Here is an 18,758-nt window from a genome sequence, read left to right as displayed (position 1 = left end):
ATATATGTCAATAATAATCTAATACCAAACAATAGTAATCTAATACTCGTACTTGACATTATTATCTGACAATGTTATTCTAATATGTCTGACAATAATATTTTAATATCTGACAATAATGATATTCTAATATGTCTCTCTCCTCAACCTTTAGATTTTACATCATCTTTAACAAGCACTAACAATTCATCTTCATCCGACACCGTAAAGGATGGAAGTGGGTTGGACGTGGAGGAGTTTAATGAGTGAGAGGGAGTTTTGGACGACCCATTTTAATGCGAAGGCGCTCTCGCTGCTGAGATCGACAACGAGAATAGCGATTTTCCTATGAGGTTCGTCACTAGCGGCGGAAGTTGTGGTGGCGGAAGACAGTGGAAGTGGGTAACGAGGTGATGATTGTTGGATTTTCAATGGCAATTGGACGATTGAAATTTGGTTTTGATGGTGAATTCGTTTTAGTGAGAGTTAATGAATGAATGATGTTGTGAGTGTCAGCGACAGACTTATAGTGAGTTCATCTCACCCAAAAGTTTACCTATCATCCTGTTTCACACTAATTATCTATGCAAGCCCTACACTACAAGCCCTAAATTTTCAAATAAAATCAAAGAAATCGGATAAATTTACACAGCCCTATAGTAGTACATTTATGGCCCCACCCCTTACATCACCATTTACCAATAATATCACCACATTTCCTCACTAACCACCATCTCCCAATAGAAAAAAAGAGAGTAAATCTAAAAGCACGTGAGTAGCGCGTGACCCACCTCACCTTATTTTCATCGAGGTCACAAAAATCCAACGCTTTTTCTCTCTCCTCATGACGTCTCACAACACCAGCATCCTCCTTTCTTTTCATCTTCCCCAATTTTATTATTCTTCCCTTTCCACCAAACCCTAACCCTAACTTTCTCTCTTCTCCTTCTCACTCTTCTTCATCTTCTTCTTCCTTCATTTCCACCATTGTTAATCTCCCTCTTTCTCTCTCCTCTTAATGCGACTGTAATTCCGAAACCCTAATTTCCATCAATCGCCATGGATTCAACCCCGAGCAATCTCTACGAAACTGCATCGCAACCCGATACTGGAAACGACGATGCTTACACTTTCCTCGAATTCAACACTCAGGGTGCTGGAGATGATGATGATGACGACTTCTCTTACCCGCAATTCAACGAGCTTTCGCAACCGATTCGTGCTTCGCCTTCGACGTCGTCGTCTTCTCCCGCTTGGCCTACTCCTTCTGATTCCATTGTTGCGGCGGAAATTAAGGAACCCCATCAAGTTTCTGAGCCTCATTCGGCTTCTTCATCTGGTGGGCCTAGTAAGGGTCGTGGAGGGGGTGGTGGGGTTCAGGGTGTGGCTTCTGTTGTGGACTCGTTGGCTGCTGGAATGAGTGGGTTGAACTTTGAGGAGACGGCGGGTGATGATGATGGGTTTGTTGATCAGTTTGGGAAGGGTGTTGGGGATTTCTCTGAGCATGCTTGTAGGTATTGTGGTGTTCAGAATCCTGCGTGTGTTGTTCGGTGTAATGTACCGTCTTGCCGGAAATGGTTCTGTAATTCCAGGGGGAATACTTCTGGTTCTCATATTGTCAATCATCTGGTGAGTTTTCCTTTTCTTTTACCTTTTTTTTTTCTTCTTCTGGTTTTTTATATTGAACGTTCATAATTATGACTTGTGTGATGGTTATTGAATTTTGTGTTCTTCCAGTGTTTCGAAATAGTATTAACGTGTATTAATGTAGGAGGCCAGGGAAATCTAAGGCACCTTCCTATATTAGTATCTGGTAGATGATTTTTACTTAGAATGATTGAAGGGTAGAGTGTGGGAATGATTTTAATGTTGCAAAGGATGTTTTAGGAAAATCATAGATAATAGGACAATGTGGCAAAATTGTGTTTGATTTTAGATGGATGGAGTGGTTTAATTTTAGAAGTGGGGATGCCTTACTGTGTATATTAAAATTTGGGTGCATTTACCTTTTAAGAACTGGTTTGGTGTAGCTTGAGAAATGGTGCTGTCTACTTGATGCTGATGATTATACATCTACTTTGTGAGGCGAAAGTTGTTTTTGCTTAGCTTGAGACCTGTGGCTGTTTGTCATACTAATGAAGCGATTAAGAATGGCTGGAGCCTTTGGCTATCAAAGAAAGGGGGTGAGGGAAAGGATGTTTTTGTGTAGCTTGAGCCTTGTGGCTGACTATGATTCTAGCGGATAGCGTGCAAATGTTGTAAATATTGGTAACCAAGTCAATAGAAACGTTTTTGTCTTGTAGCTATAATAGAAATGTAGAACATTCTAGTTGAATTGAATTAGGATAATATTGCCAGCCTATGTGTTAAACACTAGCAATGACTCTGAAACACAGTGTTTACTTGGGATTTTGAGCTGTAGGCTATAGGATCTGTTTTTGGATGAGTTTTGGACTTTTCAAGGTTATGTGATATTATGGTACTGGCATGTGAACTTCTAAGCAGGGTATTTAAGTCTAGTGGGGCCTTTTTTGGTTGTAATGAAGTGTACTTCATTGTGGTTCTGTATTAAGGTGATACCCTATGACTTTACGTCAGGCAGATTGGAATTTTTACAACCTTTTACAGCTTGGAGATTATTGCCTGGCAAGTTAGTGAGCTGATACATGTGTTTGGATACATTGCAATCGGATGAGATGAACCCATGCATTACAATAGGAATTTATTTTAGGAGGATTTGCAGTTGGACTAAATGCCAATTTGCCAAATATGCATGTAATCCTGACACAATGAGACTTCATATTCGTTATGTGGAACTCTGAAAAGACCTTTAGATGGGATGTCAATGAAGATTCTGTATGTTTTGATCTGAGTGGCATTTTGTTTTGTGTATCTATAGCTGGGAAGGAATTGAAGAAATCTGTATCCAAAATATCTGACAAGCTGTTACATATGCTGATCCACGATGCGATGTTATTCCAAGATGTGTCTTCCACTTTTTATCCTGCTATTGGAAGTATTGTTTGAATAAAAATTCCCATGTAGGAGATAAATGGTGGTGATCTCATATTGTCATTAGTATTGTTAAAGCTTGCATGAATTGTTCATTGAACTGTAGCTCACTATGGATTGTACTTCAGTATGCTGTGCAAGCGTCAGATGTGGTCTCATTTTTCTCTTTAATTTCTCTTTGTTGCGGAAGCCGGAAAGGGTATTGATTCAAATTACATACCATTTGTTTGTTGTAAAACAATTACTACAAGCTTTCTTATCTGATCGTTGATAGAGTGTGTTGTCATGGTGTTACTGTAACCTGTTGCGCATGGTATTGTTAAGATCAGGAGTCATTCACCCCTTGTCAAGTTTGGTTTTCTTTGCTGAAGGTAGATTGGGAAAGAAGAGTTCATTTGTGGCTCGTAGTGTTGTTTGTTTCTATATTAATTATGGAACTTGACTTTCCTATCTCCGAGTTAGCCAATCCTGAATTGCATGTTGATTTAAGTAATGTTTAGTGAAACTTAGGGCTGCTTCTTGATTTATATATATTTTAAAATTATGTGTTGGTACAGGTACGTATAACCAATTTTTTTTATTTTGTGAACTTTCTTACCAAGTTCTGTAAATAACTCTTATATCATAGAAGTTAAATTTATCCTGCTTAATTGAGCATGGTCCAAATTTGGTGAAAGGGTTATGAACAGAAAATATAATGCAGTGAAGTTGTATAATTTCCCAGAGAACTGATTTTTAGATATGTGACAAAATCTTAGGTGTAATATGTGTTGTAAAATGGTTATTGATGGTGAACCATGAACATAATGTTAAACTGCTTTGATGGAGTATTGGGAATGGAAGAAGGGGAAGGATATTATACTGGTATATGCATGATCTCCAATGAAGTGAGGAGAATGAATTTGAACTCATTTGACTTCTTTTGGTCTGTGGATGTAGTATACAATATACTACCCAGATAGTTAACATCCCCAAAAATACATGCAGATCTTTAGGCCTAAATCTCAAATTCTAAACAGTTCTTCTATACGTAGTGAACAGCTTAGCTTTAGCAGCCAGTAAGGTATTTTTTACAGTTGTAATTGTTCTCTGGTTTATAGTTATACACAGGTCAAGTGTGTTTTTCGTCCTCTTACGTTATAATTATACATCGTAGATTAGTCCTAGCAACTTCAGTACATGATTGTGTGGTATTCTTTTCCTTCTAAATACCTTTTGACGTTTTACATGCACTTAAAAGGTAAGTTGAGTGTCTTAACAAGTTATTCTGAATGACTGACCTTCTTGGTGGTAAAGTCTTATTTTGAAATATATATTAGACAATACTATTTCTTTTCACTAAATCGCTCTTCAAAATTGATCCTTTGCAGGTTCGAGCTAAACACAAAGAAGTTTGTCTGCATAAAGACAGTCCATTGGGAGAAACAATTCTTGAGTGTTACAATTGTGGTTGCCGTAATGTTTTCCTACTTGGATTTATTTCTGCCAAGACCGAGAGTGTAGTTGTTCTTCTTTGTAGGGAACCGTGCTTAAGTGTGAATGCATTGAAGGACATGAATTGGGATTTGAGTCAATGGTGTCCTCTAATTGATGATCGCTGTTTCCTTCCATGGCTTGTTAAGGTAAGTAATGTTATCTTCTTCTTCTTCTTTTTTTTTTTTTTTTTTTTTTTTTTTTTTTTTTTAAAAAAAAAAAGTTTGAAGTGAATTGTTATTTATCAGGGAGGTTAAATGTGAATATTTTTTTCTTATTTATTGGTTGCCTTTTGCAGGTTCCGTCTGAACAAGAGCAACTTAGGGCCAGACAGATTAGTGCACAGCAAATAAATAAGATTGAAGAGCTATGGAAAACAAACCCTGATGCATCTTTGGAGGATCTTGAGAAACCTGGTGTAGATGATGAGCCTCAGCCTGTTGTTTTAAAATATGAAGATGCTTTTCAGGTTTCTGAAGTTTTCCTTACTTCCTGCTCTTCTTGGAAGGCAGGAAAACTGTGCTTTTTTCCTTTTTTTTTAGAGAGGGTGGGGGTGGGGGTTCTGATGATGTGAGAGGACCTTTTTCTTATGAATTATACGTCTACATTTGAATTTTTGTCTTATTTGTTTAAATTTAAAAGCAATTTGATTTCCAATCATGCCAAACCGTGGTAAGGTGAAGTGGTTGTTCACACTGTCTTTTGTGAAATGGGGTGGGGGGGGGGGGTGGGGGGGAGGATCTAAGTATAATTAATGTGCAATGACCCTTTGAAGTTGTCCTTTTGGGTGCATATTTGTTATCAGACATAAATTTGTTTAGTTTTTTAAAGAATAGATAGCTGTTTGAGTTATTTGATCGTTTGAATATATCTGGTTCTATAATTTCTGTTGTTTATTTGCAGTATCAAAATGTATTTGCCCCGCTCATCAAGCTTGAAGCTGATTATGATAAAGTGAGACTCTTGTCATCTGTTAAATTTTTTTTGCCCTGCTCCTGTGCTCTGTATTTATGTTTTAGAAATTTTTTTGTTTGTCTTTTCATCTTCATTTAATGATCACCTGTCTTGGATGCCCTGCAGATGATGAAAGAATCTCAAAGCAAGGACAATCTCACAGTGCGGTGGGATATTGGTTTAAATAAGAAGCGTGTTGCATATTTTGTTTTTCCAAAGGTGTTTTTTTTTATTTATTTATCTTTGTGTAGTTCAACTTTTGTCCACAGCCCTTATGGATTAATACTTTTAATACTTTTGCGTTTATGAAAAGCAGGGGCAGTCATTTGTTTAAGTTTCTGTAGCATGTGACGTTTTCTCATTCACTTCTGTTATTATATCATGTGTCTAAACGCGTGATATATGGTTTTTCTTTAGGAGGACAATGAGCTGCGTCTTGTACCTGGTGATGAGTTGCGGCTACGTTACTCAGGAGATGCTGCTCATCCTGCATGGCAGTCAGTTGGTCATGTGGTAATCACCATATCTCTTGTTGTCTAAGAAGTTACTTTTCTTTGATTTGAGTTTGCTCTATGCTGGTTTTCTTGGGAGAAACTTTCCTAGACCTAATTTTGATGTAACCTTCCAACCAGTATTAGATGAAGTGTTCACTTGCAATGTTTTGTTTTGTGCTTTCAGATTAAGTTGACTGCACAGGAGGAGGTGGCACTTGAGTTACGTGCGAGTCAGGTGATAGTCTTTTATATTTTGGCAATTTGCTTGGGTTCTACATCTGTGGGTTCAAGCTCTCAACCTCAATCTTCTTCGTTGATTTCAGGGAGTTCCAGTTGACATAACTCATGGTTTTAGTGTTGATTTTGTTTGGAAGAGCACAAGCTTTGATCGCATGCAGGGTGCCATGAAAACCTTTGCAGTGGATGAGACTAGTGTCAGTGGGTGGGTTTACCTTTAAATCTTTAATCTGATTCCACTTTTAGCATGTATTTAATTTGTGAGTGGGTTAACATTGAAACTGTAGATGGGGCTAGCTCAGAATCTTTGGTTTATGGGTCGCATAGGGTTTTAAGACTGTCACAAAAGAATATGAAGCTTTCTTTTTAATTTAGGATGTTATTAACTAGCTAATCCTGTTACATATTCCTTGGACTTGATTTAAGAATTTATCCTAGGATGCATTATGTCATTAGATATCTATATTTTACATAATTTTATTAATTAATTGCATTATCTTCATTTGACATGATTTTCTTATTTTATTGTTTAATGTGTGTTATGACTTAAATTCATGCTTTAAGTTGGCTGTGTTGGTTCTGTTATATTGCTGAGGTGAATGGTAGTGTGTGGAATCGTAAAAATTTGTTAGTATTTAATTTGTTTTCACTTTTGTTGCTTGACAAATTTAAGTGTCTTTGAATTTGATTTAGGTATATTTATCACCATTTGTTGGGACATGAAGTTGAAATGCAGATTGTTCGAAATACTTTGCCTCGTCGATTTGGCGCTCCAGGCCTTCCAGAGCTCAATGCATCTCAGGTTTTCTTTCCCTGTGTTTTACAACTATTCTTGTAGGTACATGTCATAGTATTCCTTCCGAACTTAATGCCCCGTTCCAAAAAATTCTGTTTAATTTTTTTATTTCCAAACCAAGCTTTGAGATCCTATGTTATTGACGATCATTCTGTCATACTATTTTTTAGTGTTCTTTAGTGTAGGCATTGTGTTGGTAATTCTGGACGATTTTGCCGGTTTTGTATTTAAGATGATATCCAAGCAACAAGGATTTCGTCTAGCTTGTCTTTTTTTGTTGCATCAGGTGGTATAGCTGTTGATATTTTGAATTTATCTTTATTTATTGTTAGGTTTTTGCTGTAAAGAGTGTCCTTCAAAAGCCTATCAGTTTAATTCAAGGACCCCCTGGCACTGGGAAAACGGTTACCTCTGCTGCTATTGTGTATCACATGGCCAAACAAGGACAAGGACAGGTATTAGTTTTGGCACTGACTTTTGTATTTTTTGTATTGGAGAATCTTTTATTAATAGGTTGTTGAATTTTCCTTTCTCTGAAGGTGTTGGTTTGTGCACCAAGTAATGTGGCTGTAGATCAATTGGCTGAAAAGATAAGTGCTACTGGTCTGAAGGTATTTTGTCTTTCTCTTTACTTATCTTAACAATGATAATATTTAAAATCATGGAATTGTCTGTTGGTGTGTAGGGTGTACTGACTTACACTACTTCTCATTGTTTTTACATTTTTGGGACAACATGCACTCCGTCAGAAAATGTCTATTGTTCAAGATTTCTTGTGTTGCATCTATTGTTTATAAATTATGTCTTAAATGCAAATTTGTTGCTCCTGTCAAACTCTCATTCTTTCTTAGTGTTCCAGGCTTAATTTGTGATGTTCCTTAGCTTTTGTAAATACATGCCCATCTTTAATACCTTGGTATCTCTTATAAGAACAAAGTAGATCTACTGTTAAATTCATCAAGGGATATAGATCATGAGCTACACCTTGAATATGTGAGTGTCATGTATTGAGATGGATGTTTAGGAACACATTATGGGATGGAATTCAGGAATTAGATCTTTGGAGGAAAGATGAAGTGTTTTTTTTTTTCCATATATTTATTTTTTTTATTTATTTATTTATATATTTTTTGACGAAAAGATGAAGTTGTGGATATTGAGGATAAGATGAGGGAGAACTATTGTGGATTAGTATTCGGAATGTAGATAATTGGATAAATGTTGGAGTTCCGGATGAGATTTAAGAGGATTGACTAATTTGGTTTGGGCATGTGAGACATTGACCCTGGTTGCCCCTCCCGCACACGGGAATCGGGCCTATGTGCCGGGGACGAAGCATAGAGGCCACTTGTTTTGGCAGATGGAAGTCTTTGCAGAGAAGCTACCTATTCAAAGCGAAGGACTCTTTTAAAAGAATAGATGCTTTCCTTGGCGAGCCAAAATGACTGACTAAGGGTGATTAGGCCCTACCTACGATAGGTGGCACTGGTCTAGAAGTTGGAGGGTCGAGATAACAGATATTTTAAAAGACAACTGTGGAGGCTTAAGATAATTTGGATGGAGGGATTTTAAGAGCAAGTTGGCATTGGATGAAAGCGAATTACCAATTGATTGCAGTAGATAGATTTTTTGGTTTATGCATTAACTTGATCCATTTGGTATACGGTGTTTGCCTTATTTGTGTTGTGTGCTAGTCTGTCAACTGACCCATGTGTTCTGTGACTGGGTCTCTATAAATTTCAAAGTCATTGATTGTATTTCATTTGGCTGTGAAGATCAATTAGCATTTGCTCAATGGCGAGGATTGTGATCTATTGTTTATCTGATTCTGCACGGTTGTTTTGATTAATGTATGCACTGTACTCTTGTATATAGGTTGTCAGACTCTGTGCAAAATCTAGAGAGGCGGTCAGTTCTCCTGTTGAGCATCTGACACTTCACTATCAGGTTTGCTTTACTTGTTTTTGCTTTATGTCTCTCGTTTTATTCCGCAGCTTTGCTGTAATGTAATGTATATGCTTCTTATCATTTTCTCTTAGGTTCGGCACCTTGATACATCAGAGAAGAGTGAACTTCACAAATTACAGCAACTGAAGGATGAACAAGGTGAAGTTCTGCTTTATTTTATTTACATCTCCTTTCTGTGGTGATGAAAGGGGTTTAATCTGTGGATAAATTACATTATTCTTGGCGCTAATATTAGTCTTTGTTTTCTAAAGGAAGAACCGGCTAAGAATGTTCATTCTTCACTTGTTAGCTATTTTTTTCTCCATTCTTTTGGATGTGTTGGGTTTGAAATCTGTTATCTGTTTTTTCAGGAGAATTGTCTAGCAGTGATGAGAAAAAGTACAAAGCATTGAAACGAGCAACAGAGAGGGAGATAGCTCAAAGTGCTGATGTCATATGTTGCACTTGTGTTGGTGCTGGAGATCCTCGTCTTGCAAATTTCAGATTTCGTCAGGTATGATTGCGTAAGCCTTGAATTGTAATCATTCGGATAATGTTGGTGCATCATTGTTACTCACTTTTCACCTTTAGGTACTCATTGATGAGTCTACACAAGCGACAGAACCTGAGTGTCTTATACCTCTGGTACTTGGGGCCAAGCAGGTATGTTTGTGCTCAATTTGATATGTTTTTGCACAAACTGTCTCATCAGTTGCTTGTTCATAAAGACGGTTTTTGCAGAATGCTAATATGTACGCTTCTGGGAGTCATTCTGAAATATTGTGTTTTCCTATCAGGTTGTTCTTGTTGGTGATCACTGCCAACTTGGTCCTGTTATCATGTGCAAGAAAGCTGCTCGAGCGGGACTTGCACAATCTCTTTTTGAACGCCTTGTGTTGCTTGGTGTAAAACCCATCAGGCTGCAGGTTTGACACTCTATTCATTTGTATCTCTTGTTTCATTATATATTTATATGCGTAATAATCATAAATGCCTTTTTTGATTTTATCTGTTGTATTTTATAAGGGATTGATCCAATCCCTGTAACTGCAACTTTGAAAATCATTATACGTTTGTCGTTATGATTTATTGGTGCTTCCTAGAGATGAAACGTGGTTGATTTGTTTTTAATTGAACTTCAGGTTCAATATCGTATGCATCCAGCGCTTTCAGAGTTTCCTTCCAATAGCTTCTATGAAGGTACACTCCAAAATGGTGTGACAATCAATGAAAGGCAATCTACAGGAATTGATTTTCCATGGCCTGTTCCAAATCGCCCAATGTTCTTCTATGTCCAGGTGTGGATTCTGCTGTTAGGTTTTAATTTGTATGCTTTGGCAAGGAATCTGAACTAGTAGTTTATAGCCTAGAGTCTTTGACTTAGATATAATAATGAATAGTATTTATTTATTTTTATTTTTTAATGATTTAAAGATGGGGCAAGAGGAGATAAGTGCTAGCGGTACATCATATCTTAACCGCACTGAGGCTGCTAATGTTGAGAAAATAGTGACTTCTTTCTTGAGAAGCGGTGTGGTCCCTAGTCAGGTATTTAATGTTTCTGTTTACTCCACTTATTTATTGCAAATTTCTATTTTTCTGTTCTTTATTCTACTTTTTTTAACCCCTCTGATTTAGTTAATATGTTCTTGTGGGGTTTTTTCATGCTGTAGATTGGGGTTATTACACCTTATGAAGGACAGAGGGCATATATTGTGAATTATATGTCGAGGAATGGAGCTCTCAGACAGCAACTTTACAAGGAAATTGAGGTAACATATGATAATTAGTTTTTAGTTCTTTGTGTAGCTCTATTGTATTCAGAAATTTAATCACTCTTGTTGTCTTTCCTTAGGTGGCAAGCGTTGATTCATTCCAGGGAAGGGAAAAAGATTACATTATTTTGTCTTGTGTTAGGAGTAATGAACACCAGGTTTGTTCATCATTCTTTTACTATGTCGAATTCCTTTTGATTGGTTTTTATGATGGTGTGACGTGTGAGTGTGCATTCAGCGCGGTGGAAGGCTATTTGTTTATCATTATGCTTACAACGCTCTTTTTATGTTACAATACTCTATCTTCCAGTCCATTTTTTGTTGACCTTTTGTCTTTATTTAATTTTTATTTCTGTGCTTAATTAATTTATTTGTGATGAATAGGGTATATGTGTAATGTGTACCTGCCAGTTGTTGCCTTGCATTTGTTTGTATGTTAAAATCTTTGGTGTATACTATCAAGAATTTAGATGCATCTTTCCTGAGGCCTTGTATCTTTCACTTTTGAAGTTGTTTGTCCTTCTCCGAAACCCTATGTTTTAGCATATATTTTCTATTAACTGAGTTGCATATGTATGGCCAGGGAATTGGATTCCTCAATGATCCCCGCAGGCTCAATGTTGCACTAACACGTGCCCGATATGGTATTGTCATCTTGGGGAATCCGAAAGTTCTGAGCAAGCAGCCACTTTGGAATGGCTTATTGACTCACTATAAGGTATATCTCAACTTGCTGCCTGTTAAGTATTTTAGTATTGACTTTGATCTAATGAGGGTAGCATTTTACATAAAACATAGCTCGCATTAGCAAGCTACGGTATTTGTCTCAATCTTCATGGAAATTACTATGGTGCCATTTCATTATTGTATGACTTTGTGGGTGGTCTCAAAATTTGTAAAATACTTCATTATTGCTTGGATGCAGTTAACTACATTTGCTAATGTTTGGCTTGCAAATTTTTCCTTTGTCTGATTTAGGAGCATGAGTGCTTGGTTGAGGGACCACTCAGTAACTTGAAGCAAAGTATGGTTCAATTTCAGAAGCCCAAGAAGGTAAGGTTTCCCCCCCCCCCCCCCCCCCTCCGTTTTCCGGCTTTCTATGTTACTAGCAGCACGTCTTATGGTTGTTGTGATACTTGGCTGAATTTTTTTTTCCCTATTGTTCACAGATTTATAATGACCGTAGACTATTCTATGGCGCAGCAGCTGGTGTTGTGCCTAATGATAACGTTTCATCAGTTTCAAGCACCGGTGCTAGTGCTGATAGAAGAGGTAGTCGTGGTAGAGGTATGCGATCATTTATATCATTGGTTTAACATGACTTTGGAAGTTATCATTGCTCTTTATCTAAATCATTCTGATGTGGTTTCTTTAAGGTTACATGCCACCTGGAGTGCCCAATGGTACGCACAAGCCTGCAGTGCATCCTTCTGGTTTCCCCATGACTCGAGTTCCCCTTTCTCCCTATCATGGTGCACCACCATCTCAGCCATATGCTATTCCCTCTCGTGGTGCTGTACATGGCCCTGCTGGAGCAGTTCCTCAAGTTCCTCAGCCTGGAAGCCGTGGTTTTGGTGCTGGACGTGGCAGTTCTGCGCCTATTGGCAGTCATTTACCACACCAGCAAGCTTCACAACAACCTGTTGGAAGTCTTGGGCCTAATTTCAACTTTCCTCTGGACAGTCCCAATGGCCAACCAACTATTGGTGGTCCGTTGTCACAACCCGGTTTTGTTTCAAATGTTAGTATCTCCTTTATCGGTTTGCTTTCTTTGTGAAATTTATTGTCTTTTTTCTTATGGTGAATTTGTTTTTTGACACTTTACAGCTGCCTGTACAAGGACCTAGCCAATCTTTCCGTGATGGGTTTTCTATGGGAGGAATGTCACAGGTATAATACCCACTTGATAAACTTTCGGAACCCTTTGAATATGTTCTGATTTTGAATGCATTCATATGATAACCCTTTGAATATGTTCTGATTTTCAATGCATTCATATGATAACCCTTTGAATATGTTCTGATTTTCATTTCAATGATGTCTAGGACTTCTTGGGTGATGATTTCAAGAGTCAAGGATCACATGTTCCTTACAATATTGCAGAGTTTTCAACACAGGTATTTTCAGATAATGGAATTTGCATACCATGAGTTTTTTGCCGTTTACATGCATATCTCGTCATCTTCTTTGTGCTGAATATTTGTTTGTCTATCTTTCCTCTGTCTTTTTATTCATGACATGCTGTGAGCTTTAGGTTATTTCTTTGTGACAGTTGGGTGTTTTTATTGCCCCTTTAGTAACTGAAGAGTTTGGTAGCTGATATGTTCCTTTCTCTTATTACCAATTGTTTGTGGTGGGTTTATATGCAAGAGTTGTAGATTCATAGTATTCTCTTATTTTCTTTTGTTTGTTTATTTTACTTAAATTCTCCTTTCATTTAAAGTATTTTTTTATAGGATTCATTATATTCTGATATGATTATGGACACAACACTTTTTTTCTGATCGAATTACTGTAAAGTTTTTGTAAATTAGCTGAGTTTGGCATTGTATGTGTGGGACTGGTGTACATTATAGGCTGTGTTAATTACTGTTTCCACTATGGTAAATCTGTGTGTATTTTATTATTTGGTGGTGACAGGCTTCACAGAGTGGATATTCTGTTGATTATGCCACACAAGGACCACAGTCTGGCTTTCCAGGAAGTTTCCTGAACCAAAACTCACAGGCTGGATATTCTCGATTTGGTAGTGGGAGTGATTTTATGTCTCAGGTATGGAGAAGTAGCTGTGTCTCCCTTTGTTTTTAGGTTGCGTTAGTTTTCTGTACTTCATACTAATATTGTTTTTTTTTTTTTTGGAATTTTAATTTTTTTTTACAGGATTATATGGGGCATGGTTCTCAAGGTCTTTTCACTCAAGTTGGCTTCAATGATCCATCTCAAGATGACTCTTCACAAGGACATTTTGGAGTAGGAAATGTAAACCCCCTTCAATCACAGGTGTGATACTGCTTTAAGATGGCGAGTTTATATACTAGTAATTTTTTTGAAATATAAACCATGTGTTAAACTTGCATTGTTGATTTGGAAAAATATTTTGAGGCCTGACTTTCAAAATTTTTGAGCCCTTCATTGTGTCTAGGGAGGGAGGGGAAAGGTTCTCTTTGTACATTATTCTATATGTCGCCCTTCATTTTTTTCTTCTGTAACTTTATGTTACTGCTTAGATATATTTATTTGTATATTTTGTATTCTTATATAAGGCTTATTTTGCAGGGCCCTATGAATCCTCTATATTCCCAGCCTTTCACACACTACAACTCGCAACCTTTGAATATGCAGAATGCTCAGCACCAGCCGCCCCAGCCTCAGCAGCAGGCTGCTCAGCAGGGTCTGAACTCGCAAAACCAGAAAGTCCACTACAGTGGTTGAGAGTGTATGGGAAATGTTGGCCAAAGATGGGTTAGTCTTCAATATCAGCGACTTGGTTTGTCCACCCTTGTGCCACTGCATAATTATTAAAACGGAAACAACAGTTTTTGCTCGGATGAGGTTTTCTATGGTTTTTTCCACTACCTCAATACTAAGTTGTTGAAGGATGATGGGAGTCTGAAGGAGGACTTTCAGTCGTTGGCTATGGAAACCCTATTATGGCACAGGTGTCCCAAAATAAGGCTGTGAAGGAGAAGGATGACCCCCTTTATCGGTCCTGAGGTATTCTCTTGAGAAAAGGCTGAAATTGGTCATTTTTTGTGGGAGAGATCATTACATGACATGGTCTGGTCGGAAAGGGTTCGTAATTGATAGCGAGCTTTTGAGGGGCGTGCAGGATAAAGCCCTGATTATTCATACAGAAACAGCAGTGAAGTACAGGATTGTGTACAGCAGTGCAGGGAAAGGATTCCATTTTACCATACCCTTTCAGCTCTTCCTGACATGTAATTATACTCTACAACAAAATCAATGATAATAGTATGAATAGAGATGATGGCGATTATTTGGTGTGTTTTGGGGTGCATAATCGTCTTGACCAATACAAGTTTGTAAAAGTTTAAATCTGAAAATTTGGTTAATTGAGTGTTTACTCTTGCTTATGGTGTCTAATTGTCTACCCCTAGAGTATTGTTTTGATGTTTTCTATAATAAGACATTGACAGTTGAAAAAACATAGCAGGATATAAATTACAAGGCTTAGAGTGTTCCTGTTGTGACAAACTGACAAAGTGTTGATTTGCTCTTAATCGAAAACAATGTCGTCAAAGTAACTTTTAGTAAAAAGAACAAGGACAAAAAACAATAAAGAGATGATCCAAACACAAGTATAATATATTATAATGTAGAATTAAGGCAATGAGAATTTAATTATTTTAGGTTTAGGAAACCAACATAAAATAATGTCCTGAAGGGTATTCATATGACCACATACTTCATCAAACTTGCTGCACTGCAACTCTGTAATATGGAAGTAGCTCTCTCAAATTCTCTATGATCCCACCAAGTTACAGCACCAAGCCACTCCCATTGCTGCACAATCACCCTGCGCAGCCTTTGTTCTATAAAAACCCGAGGTCGGGCAGCTACATGATTCAGTAAAACCTTGATTCCTGCCCTTCTGCATTCCTGCTTGTTGCTTTGCAACAAGCTTGCAGGTTGCAGCAAGCTGTCATCCTCTCTGACCACGTCGCTAACAAAGGGTACATGCGCTATATATTAGCTATATTATGTTCCCAAAGGTTCTAGCTGACCATGACAATTGACAATCAAACACCAAAATACTCTAGAGCGGGGGATAATTCAAGTGGTTAGAGTCTCCCTCCCAATTCTAGAAGATCCTGGGATTGATTCTCATCCCCGCCCTTGTGGCTCTGTAAACACCAAAAAAAAAACAACCAAGCACTAGAATCCACATACGACAAGCAAAACATGGTTCAACATAAGACATGTATATTAACTTTGAAACATAATATCCATCATGCACTCGTCCTTAACATACGTCTTATACCAGCATTCATTTTCTCATATGCTTTGCACAAAATGGTAAGAAATTAGTGTAAGAAAAAACTTTTTTTTTTTACAAGAAGAAAAACATTTTGTACTTATAAATATAGTCATTTAATTAATTCTTGAAAGGTTTTAAAAAATAATTAATTCTTGAAAGGAAATTTTTTTTTTTTTTTTTTTTGAAAAATGTATTTTAAGGTAACATTTTCTATTTTGGAGGTGTTATAAGATAGACAGCAAATTCATTTGTGCTGTTGGTCTCCAATAACCAACTTGAACCACGTTGACTCGCCAACTCGGTCACCTCAAACCCATGACTCGCCAACTCATGTAAGCACTCATCCGTCGACTCCCTAACCTCGCTAGCCGCCCATGTAACCGTACCACCCCGGCACACCATCATCAACGTCTTCGCCAGCGGTCCCATCAAAGACGGGTCATACAACACGTCCGACATCAACACCACGTCAACCCCACAACCCAACTCACTGAGTTGACTCGGTAACTCGTCCGATCCCCACACAAGCTCGGCCACCTCGACTCGACCATCGTCCATCCCATTGACCACCACATTGTTCCATAACCCGGGAATGAGCGGGGCAAGATCGGTTAGTATAACGTTACGAGCACCGAGTCGGCTCGCTGTCAATCCAGGCAGGCCCGTGCCAGCACCAAGCTCCAGCACGGTCTTGCCGTGCAGGCTAAACAACCCAAATTTATCATTATCATGAGCTGAGATATGATCTGATAAAACAAGGGCTGAGTCCCAGAGCCATGAGCCGGTCATGGCTCGACCGGTGAGCGAGTCACAAACATGGTCAAGTTCATGGATGACGATGTTATGATGCGTGATTGAAGCTGCTCCTGTTGTCCCTACATGTATTTCTCGAAAGTGCGACATTTGTTTTTGGAGTAATAAGGAAATTTCGTGAGCTTAAAATGGTCAGAGTATGTAATATAATGTCAGAGTAGTTGTTGTCAAATAAAAAAAGGCAGAGTATTTGTTGTATATTCTTGTCAGTTGTCACCTTATCCTAAACATTATGAAGTACCTTTTTTTATCCAAAATAGTGGCTTTCACGTTCGTATCATTGGACTAGGGATGGCAATCTAGTCCGGATCCAACCCTATTCCGCCCCGATCTGAGGTAAAATATCCGCTCCGAGTCCGAGAAAAAAGTAATCCGAGTTCGACTCCGTTAAAATAATCCGACTCTGAGTCGGAGGAGGGTCAGAGTCGGATCCTACAAAAAATCCGAGAAAAAAATCCGACTCCGACAAATGTCCGACTCTGACGGATTATCCGAATCCGACTCCAATAGATAGTGGATTTTTGTGTGGGTCATGGTGGCATTGGGTGTGGGTTGTAAAGGCCCAAATAGCCCAACATCTCAAAGTATATTGAATAATGAAAAAAAAATCGGAGTCGGGTCGGAGTCGGAGGTCGGATATTGAAGTCGGAGTCGGAGTCGGATGTCGGAGTCGGAGTCGGATGTCGGATTTAACATCCGACTTCCTGTCGGGTCGGAGTCGGATTTAGCATAATCCGCTCCGAGTCCGACCCGTTGCCATCCCTACATTGGACGTTTTAAGGGAATGAATAGCGAGTTCAATATCAAAACACTGCAACATGCTCAGACTCACTGTAATTCTTCATATAGATTATTATTGTTGTATTTTTAAATGTCAAAAAGTAAAGGAACACTCGGGCTTTAATTAGATAAGATAACTAAAAGTGTAAATGTTAAATTGAAGTGAACATTATTTATACCGATGGATATGTGATTTTGACATGCGTTTTCAAATTAACGTATTTTGTGTACATTTGACCACACTATGTGAGTAGGGGTGTTAATCTAGCGAGTTGATCAAGAGCTGAGGGGTGCTCGACTCGACTCGAAAACTTTTAACAAGTGCTCAATTCGGGCTCGTTAAGGTTTCTAGCTAATAAATCTTGCTCGATTCGTGCTCGTTAAAGTTTCACTTGAGTCGAGTAGCTCACGATCAGCTCGTTAAAGTTTTGACCCTTATAAAATTATAGGCCTTTATTTGTTTCGTTCACTTTGTATAGTTTTTTTTTCATATATTTTTGAGAATTTACTCTTTTTTTTTTTTATTATATTAATTAACTCTTATTATGTGTCAAATTTGTTTAAACATGGTAACTTTGTAAATTCTATGTTAATAAGATGTATTATCGAGTTACTCACGAGCTTATCGAGACGAGTTAGATTGTTAGAGCTTGCTCAACCCATGCTTGTAGATTTAACATCTCGAGTCGAGTCGTTTTGACCTAGCTTAGCTTTGACCGAATTGTAATCGAGTTGTTCCACTCGATTAAATTAGCGCCCCTACATGTTTATTTTATTTTATTTATTTTTTAATGGAAACTAGGATATTAAATATTATTCCAATAAGAGATTATCCGGGAGTACATAAGGAGATATTTCATGAGAACCATGATCCATCCATAATTGCTCAACCCCAAATGGAATGAGCCTAGCTAAATGGTGTGTGACAAAATTGCCTTCCCTCTTGTGTAGCACCGCTACATGTGACTGCTTGTAAAAGAACATTGATCTTTATTACAATGACCGAGTAATCCTCGTAATACTGAACGAGTAACCTCTGTAACACTAACCGAATAACCCTTATCACACTAACAAAGTATAAATTGAGATGACTTTAACAACATCCCACATAATTGTATTTTCTTTACATGCCAATCACAATAGATGCTTAAATAGTGTTCGTGAATAGTGTAAAAAAATAAACATGGTGCAATATTTGTAGAATAAACGAAGTATAATAATCGAATTTGAAACGTTGTTTATCTTAATTATTAGAGAGGCTGCGCCTAATTTTTGCAATGTATAGTATAGTATCTAAGAGGCTGCACTATATATGTTGATCCTCTCTTGGAATTTGCAGTGTTTGAGCAAATACTTGCTGGGCAGTAGAGGTGTTGAGCCCTTAGATCTAAAGTTGTTATATTTTTGTGAATATTGTTTTTAAATGCCCAGTTCTATATATACTATTGTTATGTAATCTCCATATATAAGTGTAAGTGAAACAAAATGAGAGAACCCCT

The 18,758-nt window shown here is 37.8% G+C and overlaps 2 protein-coding genes across 2 annotated transcripts; one reads left to right on the top strand and one right to left on the bottom strand.

The window, feature by feature from the left end:
- The first annotated feature begins 835 nt into the window (after positions 1-835).
- On the top strand, positions 836-14,771 carry LOC145593641 (regulator of nonsense transcripts 1 homolog). Its single transcript, XM_081649937.1, has 29 exons — positions 836-1,608; positions 4,362-4,613; positions 4,763-4,933; positions 5,368-5,418; positions 5,545-5,637; positions 5,836-5,931; positions 6,097-6,147; positions 6,236-6,354; positions 6,843-6,951; positions 7,278-7,400; positions 7,485-7,556; positions 8,821-8,892; positions 8,985-9,051; positions 9,264-9,406; positions 9,484-9,555; positions 9,690-9,818; positions 10,035-10,190; positions 10,327-10,440; positions 10,566-10,664; positions 10,748-10,825; positions 11,251-11,385; positions 11,646-11,720; positions 11,837-11,954; positions 12,044-12,408; positions 12,495-12,557; positions 12,713-12,784; positions 13,308-13,439; positions 13,548-13,667; positions 13,944-14,771. Exons 1-29 carry the CDS (start codon positions 1,039-1,041, stop codon positions 14,097-14,099), a joined length of 3,873 nt encoding a protein of 1,290 aa, XP_081506063.1. The 5' UTR covers positions 836-1,038; the 3' UTR covers positions 14,100-14,771.
- A 1,105-nt stretch (positions 14,772-15,876) lies between these two features.
- On the bottom strand, positions 15,877-16,569 carry LOC145606641 (uncharacterized). Its single transcript, XM_081662449.1, has one exon. It carries the CDS (start codon positions 16,567-16,569, stop codon positions 15,877-15,879), a length of 693 nt encoding a protein of 230 aa, XP_081518575.1.
- Positions 16,570-18,758: the final 2,189 nt, after the last annotated feature.

The sequence above is a fragment of the Chenopodium album genome, chromosome 2, assembly GCF_948465745.1.
Source record: "Chenopodium album chromosome 2, dcCheAlbu1.1, whole genome shotgun sequence".
Lineage (NCBI taxonomy): Eukaryota > Viridiplantae > Streptophyta > Magnoliopsida > Caryophyllales > Amaranthaceae > Chenopodium > Chenopodium album.
The sequence above is the reverse complement of the archived record's forward strand: the minus strand, read 5'-3'. Positions and strand labels throughout refer to the sequence as shown.